This window comes from Spermophilus citellus (genome assembly GCF_964194105.1).
Source record: "Spermophilus citellus genome assembly, chromosome: 12".
Lineage (NCBI taxonomy): Eukaryota > Metazoa > Chordata > Mammalia > Rodentia > Sciuridae > Spermophilus > Spermophilus citellus.
Window position 1 is genome coordinate 4,905,989 of NC_138198.1, and position 8,944 is coordinate 4,914,932.

Here is an 8,944-nt window from a genome sequence, read left to right on the forward strand (position 1 = left end):
GGCCAAGAAGTAGATGGATTATATGCTAATTCTATTTTTGTTTAATTTTAAAAAAATTTAGTTGTTGATGGACATTTATTTATTTATTTATTTATGGTGCTGAGAATTGAACCCAGTGCCTCACATGTACTAGGCAAGGGCTCTACCATTGAGCTACAACCCTAGCCCACTCTTTGATCTTTGGAGGAACTATTTCCCATAGTGACTGAACATTTTACATTCTCATAAACAGTGTACAAGGGTCCGTTTCCTCTGCATCCTTGCCAAAGCTTCTTACTTTTGGTTTTTCTTATAGTAGTATCCTCATGGTATGATGTGATATCTCATTGTAGGTTGACTGAACTTCATTAATGAATAGGGATGTTGAGTGTCATTTCATATGCTTGTTGGCCATTTATATACCATCTTTGGAGAATTGTTTATTCAAATTCTTTGCTCATTTTTTACTGGGGATTAAAACCAGGACTTCCTGCATGCCAGGCAAATTTTAATGCTGTACCACATTCCCAACAATATTTTGTGGTTTTTTCATGTGAATCTTTTGCTTTCTTGTTTATTTTTTGAAACTTTAATCCTTTTGATGTTATTTTAAATGGATCATTTTCTTGACTTCCTTTTTGGATTATGGGCTTTTCATTTATTTTATAGCCACTGTTAAATCAAGTTAGTTTCTTTCCTTCCTAATTTATTGACTGCTTTCTTCTTTAAAAGGTGTAGAATTTTGTCAAATGCTATTTCTGTATAAATTGAGATGATCATTACCCTTTAGCATTTCTTGAAGAAAACAGTGAATGACTCCTGTATTACCATAATTGTACAAGTCTTCTTAGTCTGATGCAATGTAAAAAAAAAAAAGGTGTGTATAGCATTTAATAATTATACAATGGTCTTCTGTGTGGGAAAGGAAGTAAAATTTGGTCAAGTGAAAGTAATCAGTCAGTAGAATGACATTTGCCAAGAATAGAAGATAATTGGATTAGACACAGTGGAATAAAAGGAAGGGAGGGGAATGGAAATAGAAAAGACAGTAGAATGAATCAGATATAACTTTCCTATGTTCATACTTGAATACATGACCAGTGTAACTACACATCACTTACAATCACAAGAATGGGAAGTTATACTCCATTCATGTATAATATATCAAAATACACTCTACTGTCATATATCTAAAAAGAACAAACAACGAATGGCATTTGCTTTGAAACGTTTCTTGTGCTTCAAACTCTAGGTACTAAAACATGACTAAGTGAAAACTGATTTTCATGCTTAAATAAAAATCTAGGTTTTTAAAAAAAAATCTTTATTTTTTGTTTATTTACTTTTATGTGGTGCTGGGGATCAAACCCAGTGTGCAAGGCAAGCCGCTGTGCCACTGAGCCACAACCCCAGTCCCTAAAGATCTGATATTTTTAATTTACATTACTAAAAGGAGCACAAACACGTTTTCTTCTTTCAAAGGGAACATGTATTTGCAATGTTACATATGCTCTCATCTTTTCATCTTTTTTAAACGTTGCAAAGATGGATAAAAGGACACAAGTTGAAACTTTGTAGCTCCGAGTCTTAGCAGGATAAAGGGCACTTGAGTCACAGGTGCGGAGCTTCGGGCCTCCCAGTTGTAGGAGCCCGCCTGTCCCTCCACACCCTCTTGTCCGGAGGCCCCGCCCACTCTCCACGCCCCCTTGTCCGGAGGCCCCGCCCACTCTCCACGCCCCCTGGCCCGGAGGTCCGCCCACCCCACGCCCCCTTACCCGGAGTCCCCGCCCCATCGACCACGCCCCCTTGCCCGGAGGCTGCGTGGCCCCGCCCCTCTAGGAGCGCACCACGCCCGCCCTCTTTACGCGACGTCTGGGCGGTGTCGAGGACGCGCGGGCCGCCATTGCTCGTCACACTCGCCCCTGGCGCTTGGAGTTGAGCGGGCTGCTCCGTTATGGCGGAGGGCTAGGGAAACGCGCAGTCGAACCGGAACCACCCTCCTGGACCCCACGCAGATTCAGTCTTCTGGTCACGTGCTTCCGCAGCTCCGCCCCAGCAGGCCGCCCCGTTGCTAGGCAACTGTGTCTGGGGACCTGGGCGGCGCGGGCGGATAAAGGGTGGGCTCTGGGAGCTGCGGGCGCTGATGGACCAGTACCACATCCTGGGCCGCATCGGGGAAGGCGCCCACGGCGTCGTCTTCAAGGCCAAGCACGTAGAGGTGAGACGCTGCCGCTCGGGCCGCCTGCGAGTGCTCCCCACACCGCGACGCAGCCCTTCGGGAGGGTCTTTCTTAAACTTGCGGGTTTCCCGGCCCTCCTTTGGACGGTGGCGCCTGCCTCCGTGCTCCTAGCTCCGATTTCATCCCTGTAGTCCCTGTTCGTCCCGCGGCGGGCCTGCTGGGTCCTGAGTGGACCCCCTCACCGGCTCCGCTTGGCGCGGCAGGTTGTGGGCCACTCGCGACCCGGGAGGCGTGTCTTCCTCTTCCCACCTCTCCTCCCTCTCACTCTCCCTCAGCCCCTGGAGTGGGCTGGCAGTGTCTGCGCTCTTTCCTGGACAGACTGGCGAGATCGTGGCCCTCAAGAAGGTGGCCCTGCGGCGGCTGGAGGATGGCATCCCTAACCAGGCCCTGCGGGAGATCAAGGCTTTGCAAGAAATTGAGGATAATCAGTATGTGAGTGGGGCTTCTGGGCCCAGGTGGGCAAGGGGTGATTTCTGAGGTTTCACCTTCTTGTCCCCCTTCACTCATTCCCACCCTTTCCAGCCTTTATCTATCCAGATACACCCGCTTTTAGGGATTCCCTCCCTTCCCCACTGTGTTGATCCATCTGGTTCCTCACACCTTATTTATGCCCTATTTTGTCTACCCTCATTCTCTTAATCGCTTCATTTATCCGTCATTTACTCATGTCTTCATGTGTGTGCATTAATCTCTTTGTCAACTTGCACGTCTCTCTTAAAATATTTAGTGGATTTTTACCCCCATTTATTTGCTTATTTATTTATTTATGCATGCACACGGTGCTGGGGTTCAAACCCAGGGCCTCTGGCATGCTTGGCAAGTGCTCTACCATTGAGCCATTTTCCCGGCCCTAGTGATTTCTAATGATAAGTAGCATCTGTTGAGCTCCTAATGTGTTCTGTAGACTGTCAAATGCTTTACCTGTGTCCATTGTCGTCTCAAGTCCTCTTCACTACTGTGCAAAACAGATTTCAGTATCTTTGTTTCTCAGGCAAAGATGGGAATTTCTGTCACCAGCTCATGAGCCCTTCCTTGTCAGTGGAGGCTTTGGCTCAAGCCTGAGAGAGGGGTTCAGACAGCCTTCCCTTGGGGGCTTCCCTAACAAGCTCTGCCTTTGTGGGGCACTTGTGACACAGTGAAGAACTGGCCTTGACCTGACTCCTAAGAACTACAAGTGTAAGGGACACCTGCAGAGGCAATAGGGCCCACTTGGTATGATGTGTGGCAGGGAAATCCGGGGACTAAAGGAGGGGCATCTTAAACCCCCAGCATCATTGTTCGTATGGTGCTCTCTCTTTTCCATTTTGGAGTAGAACACTCAGCTTCCTGTAGGGTGACAGGCTTGAGTCTGTCTGTGAGCCTCTGACTTATGTTCATGGCCCTGTGAAGATGTTCACGATGTATTGGGTGACATAGCATCTTATAAAACTTCAGGTGTCCTCTGGTTTTATATGAAAACATTTTTTAAAGTCTGGTAGGATGTGCTTCAAGATTGTAGGTGGTAGGGTTTTTCATTTGTTGTTTTGTTCCTTATAACTTTATTATATGAATAGGTATGTGTTTTTATCCATAAGATAATTATATACTACCTGAAAAGTCAGGAAAAACAGCAAGGCTGTTCTTATTTTTTGTGGAAAATAAAAGGGCTTCCAGATCAACCTTGTATGTGGCAGGTGGAGAAAAATCCATAAGAGGCTGGTGATAGGGCCTCTGCATGCATCTGGTGTTCAACAGTCCTGAAGGTTCCATTTAAAAAGTATTCCAAATTTGTCTCCACTTCAGGTTATTGCCACCACTCACTATAATTTCTTAGGCATCTTTCCCATGACTAGCACCAATCTAGGCTCCATGCATTCTCTTTTCCCTCTAGACTCCTTCTGTCCCTGTCTCAGGGCTTAGCACTTGCTGTTCTCCCTGCCCAGAGCTTCTTCCAAATCACCGCATAACTGGCTAATCTTTGTGCCCTCCTCTGACCCCACATCATCCAAATACAGTGTCCCTTTCTCCACTTAAAATCCCATTGCCATCTTGTAGATGTGTTCCTGTACACATCCCTGATCATTTGTTCCTGGGATGAGTTCCTTAGAGTCCTTGTGTTCTAGCTCTCTGCTATGTTCCGCAGGCCCTCTGACACAGGTGTCCTGGGTATTTGCGATGTGTCTCCTGGTGCTTTCCTTAGGTCCTGGGGTTTAATGGTTGTAGAGGAAGTAGGAGGCAGGCTGCTCACGTATGTCTCTGGGGTTGTGCTGGTTGGATGTGCTAAATTCTGCCTGCTAAGTGACCTTATTCTAACCCTTTCCCTGAGTTTCTGTGGAGAGGTTGAGTGCGTCACTTGCAGACCAGTGTGAGTGCTGAGTCCCTAGCTGACATTAGGCCCTGTGTTGACTTCTCTGCCTCCCTGATCTCTGTCAGAGCAAGATGGGGGTCCTGAGGTTGCAGAGGAGGTCAAGCAGGGTGAGTCATGGAATGCCTGCCTGCAGGTGGTGCAGCTGAAGGCCGTGTTCCCACATGGTGCAGGCTTCGTGCTGGCCTTCGAGTTCATGCTGTCAGACCTGGCAGAGGTGGTGCGCCATGCCCAGAGGCCGCTGGCTCCAGCACAGGTCAAGAGCTACCTGCAAATGCTGCTCAAGGGTGTGGCCTTCTGCCATGCCAACAACATTGTGCATCGGGTCAGTCCCAGCATGGGCTAGGGGTGGGCTAACCCTTGAAGAAGTTAGAGGGGGTTTTTAGGTGAGTAGCTGGGGGTAGGAGTGCTTTAGAGGAAGCAGGGGCTGGGGCTGCCCTGGGTGTCAATTCCTCACATTCCAGAGAGTCCTACAGTGGACACAGAGGGACTGATACTTCCTTTCATGTCACAGGATCTGAAACCTGCCAATCTGCTCATCAGTGCTTCAGGCCAGCTCAAGATAGCAGACTTTGGTCTAGCCCGGGTCTTTTCTCCTGATGGCAGCCGCCTCTACACACACCAGGTGGCTACCAGGTAGGGAGGGCCAGATTCCCCTCAGTCCCTTCCCGAGGGAAGAAGTGCTTATGGTGTTGGGATGAACTTCCAGGGCAGCTGTCAGACCAATGACCAGCAACCCTCTTCTGCACAGGTGGTACCGAGCCCCTGAGCTCCTGTATGGTGCCCGCCAATATGACCAGGGCGTTGACCTGTGGTAAGACAGGGAAAAGGGCAATGTGGGCCACGGGAGAGTCTTCCCTGGCTGGGGTATTCTGTCCAGTTTGGCGTGAGTTTAGTGTTCCTCACTCTGATGTTTTTGAGCTGGGTGGGAGATTAGGGTAGAAGGAAAGTGATTGTCTCAATCAGAGAATGGATTGTTCTGGGCTGGGGGGAGGTGGTCTGAGATTCAAGGTGTGGGCTATTGAAGCTGGTATGTGCAGGGGTCAGAGCCCAGGATAAGTGTCTGAACTAGTCAGAGGCCTGTGACACTGGGTTTAAAGGCTCTGAAACATTTTCTTTTTTGCAGGGTTTGAAGGCTCTGAACCTTTATTGTGCCCAAGGGATCTGAGATTTGGGGCTGTTGTAGGTCTGCCCCAGAAAGTGAAGGGGGGGCTATGCATCCTAGAACATGAGGCTCCAGGACATCTTGGAGTTGTTGGGGGCTTGCTCTGTGTTCTCAGGCTGAGGACTTTGACTGTTTGGGGGTCTGCACCCCTGGACTTGAAGTCTTTAAGCCTTGGAACTATGTGAGTAGGTCTGCATTCCACAGGGTGAGATTTTGAGCTATTTGGGATTCTGTATCCACAGGGCTGTGGGCTGCATCATGGGGGAGCTATTGAATGGGTCCCCTCTTTTCCCCGGAGAGAACGACATTGAACAGCTTTGCTGTGTGCTTCGCATCTTGGGCACCCCTAGCCCTCAAGTCTGGCCGGTTCGTAGGGGTCCTTGGTGGCAGGGTGTGGGGCAGGTTCCTTCCATTCTCCAATAGCAAGTACTGCTCTGCCCTGCCGCTTTCTCACAACCCCAGTTCCCCTTGACCCAGCCCCTCTTTGACCAACAGGGACCTCTGTTCCAGCCCAGGGTTCCTCTCTCTTTCCAACTGGAGGCAGGAGGGCCAGGTCCTATTCTCTGCCTATTCCTACTCCAACACGTGCACACACAGTGTCTCTGTCTCTGGGGGCGGAGCGGACGTGAGAGGGTGAGGAGTGAGTGAGTGAGTGGCGATGGGGCACGTGGACGGGAGAACTGTGAACCTGAGAATAGGAGGGACTGGGAGCTGGCATCGGGGAGCAGCTGGGGCAGTGCCTCGTTTCATTGCCGCTTTCTCTTTTTCCTGGCCCAGGAGATGGCAGAGCTGCCAGACTACAACAAGATCTCCTTCAAGGAGCAGGCGCCCGTGCCCCTGGAGGAGGTGCTGTCAGACGCCTCTCTCCAGGCCTTGGACCTGCTGGCTCAGTTCCTCCGCTACCCTCCTCGCCAGCGCATTGCAGCCTCCCAGGTAAGGCGGGAGTCCATGGTCACTGTCCTCACGCTCTGCCCCCAGTAGCCATGGGACCCAAGTCAGTGATCCTCAGAACCTGTGATGGTCCAGAAGCCCAGGTGATGGGAGCCTCGGGGCAGGTGTGCTTTTCCATGAACAGACACCACTGGACATCTCCAGCACCTCGTGAGGGTTTACAGTAGGAGGGTGCAGACCATGTGGCAGACAGCAGCAGAGTTCCTGGGCTTCATGCCCTCATCTCTTTAGAGGTATGGACTTACCATGTGGCACATGGCAGGCATTTCTGGGCCCTCACATAGACAATGTGACCTGTCTCCAGGGCACCCCTCACCCCCATGGTAAGGCAGCCGCAAACCCACAGGGTCACGAGTGTGGTGGTCTCCCCTGGTGGTTGGGGCTGAACAGGGGCAGCCCTGGCATTGGGCAGTTTTAAGCACAAGGTCTTTGAGTTGTTTGCTGAAGAGAAGTGGTAAGAGTGGTCCAGGGGAGAGGACCCGGGAGGACTGGTTGTAGAAGGCAGGAAAAGACATGAGCTCCACAGAGGCAGGGGCTAGGGGGTGTTGGAGCCGCGCTCCCGGGGGTGTTGGAGCCGCGCTCCCAGGGGTCCTGTGCCTCCAGCCTGAGAGCTGCCCACTCCCTCTCACTCTTGGCACCTGCAGCCTGTGTTTGCACATGTCCTCGGTTCCTGCCCTCAGCAGCTCCTGAGGACTCTGACTCCTCTCCTGGATGGCTTCCCAGAACCTGTGACTTCCCTCATCCCGTTTAATATCTTCTCCACCTGGCAGAGAAAGTGACTCTCCAGTAGAGCAGGTCACACACCTCTTCTGCCAGGGGCCTCTTGTGCCCCTTCACTCAGGAAGAGTCAGGGTTTTTGGAGCCCATAGCCACTGCAGGTGGGCACTGTCACCTTCTGACCTGCTTGCTACTGTCCTTCATGGTCCTTCCTGTCCAGCCCCAGGGCCTCTCCCTGGGACCTGTGCTCTGGCCCAGAGCACTCTTCCCCAGGACTCTTGCTGCTCCACTTGTTGACTCACTCACCTGCCTCTCAGGTAACCCTTACCCGTCTTCTCTTTCTCTCTCTCTGTCTCTTTTTTTTTTTTTGGACCAAAGATTGAACAAGGGGCTTTCAACTAATGAGCTGCATCCTCAGCCCTTTTTCATTTTTTATTTTGAGACAGGGTCTTAAGTTGTTGAGGGCTTCACTGAGTTGTTAAGGCTGCTTTGTGTTCCTCCAGCCTCAGCCTCCCAAGTCTCTGGGGTTACAGGCGTGTGCCACTGTGCCCAGCTAACCCCTCACCACTCTTCAAGCCTCTTCAAGCCTGTAGCCTCACTTCCATGTTCCTTACCAACCCCGCTCCCCAATCTTCTTTATAGCACTAATCATTACAGGTCACACTGTGTATTTTACCTCTATCTGGTTTATTATCCCTCCTAACTTCACCCTCACCATCCCCTCCCCGCTGCTGTGGACAAGGCAGAGCTTGGTTTGTGTGTTCGCCACTGTGTCCCCAGTCTCTGGAACAGGGCTCCACACAGGTGGCCCCCAGGAAAGGTTGCTGAGTTGGCTGAGTCTGAGTCAGCTGTTGACCTCTGCCTGGGGCTGGGGTGGTATGGTGACTGGCCTTCCTTCTCTTGCCCCTTATTTGCCAGGCTCTCCTGCATCAATACTTCTTCACAGCTCCCCTTCCTGCCCACCCATCTGAGCTGCCAATTCCCCAGCGCCCAGGGGGGCCTGCTTCTAAGGCCCACCCGGGACCTCCTCATGTCCATGACTTCCATGTGGACCGGCCTCTTGAGGAGTCGCTGTTGGATCCAGAACTGATTCGGCCCTTTATCCCAAAGGGGTGAGACGCTGGCGCAGGTCCTGCCTGACCCCCAGAAGTACCTGGGCTGCTTGTTTGTCTGCCTCCTGCCTGATTCCACCTTCCCGGGCCTTCCCAGGGCCACACTGGACTCACTCCACACTAGCCTTTCTCCCACTGTGGCCTGCTCCTTAACCTCCTTGACGGGGGTTCCAGGGTTCCAAGGAGGCAGAGGTCACGTTTCAGCCCAGGCAATGAGGATGTCTAGCCACGCAGAGGAGGAGACCATGGTGCTGCATACTGTCCAAGGACCACCCATGCAGTGGCACTGCCCTCCTCCAGGACATTCCTGTTAGAAGCATCTGGGAAGTGCAGAGAAAGGTGTCCTCATGTTGGGAACCTGAGTGGGCAGGTAGGTTAACACTCTTAATTCAGGATTTAAGATTTATATAAAAGCCCCAAACGGCTTTGCCTATGCC

The 8,944-nt window shown here is 51.2% G+C and overlaps 1 protein-coding gene across 2 annotated transcripts; it reads left to right on the forward strand.

Annotated features, from left to right (window-relative positions):
* The first annotated feature begins 1,968 nt into the window (after positions 1–1,968).
* Positions 1,969–8,944, forward strand: CDK20 (cyclin dependent kinase 20). Of its 2 annotated transcripts, XM_081263565.1 has the most exons (8): positions 1,969–2,197; positions 2,537–2,650; positions 4,699–4,887; positions 5,077–5,198; positions 5,314–5,376; positions 5,970–6,093; positions 6,505–6,660; positions 8,314–8,936. In XM_081263565.1, the coding sequence occupies exons 1-8, from the start codon at positions 2,123–2,125 to the stop codon at positions 8,509–8,511; spliced, it is 1,041 nt and encodes a 346-aa protein (XP_081119691.1). In that variant the 5' UTR covers positions 1,969–2,122; the 3' UTR covers positions 8,512–8,936. The 2 variants fall into 2 exon arrangements, with proteins under 2 accessions (XP_081119691.1, XP_081119692.1); XM_081263566.1 differs by lacking the exon at positions 5,970–6,093 and having other exon boundaries at positions 8,314–8,944.

What these genes read in the sequence shown, in the direction of transcription:
- CDK20 (XM_081263565.1), top strand. Translation starts at nt 2,123, where the DNA reads ATGGACCAGTACCACATCCTGGGCCGCATCGGGGAAGGCGCCCACGGC. An exon ending in TCAAGGCCAAGCACGTAGAG is followed by an intron (nt 2,198 to 2,536) that starts GTGAGACGCTGC and finishes TTTCCTGGACAG; the next exon opens with ACTGGCGAGATCGTGGCCCT. An exon ending in CTAGCCCTCAAGTCTGGCCG is followed by an intron (nt 6,094 to 6,504) that starts GTTCGTAGGGGT and finishes TTCCTGGCCCAG; the next exon opens with GAGATGGCAGAGCTGCCAGA.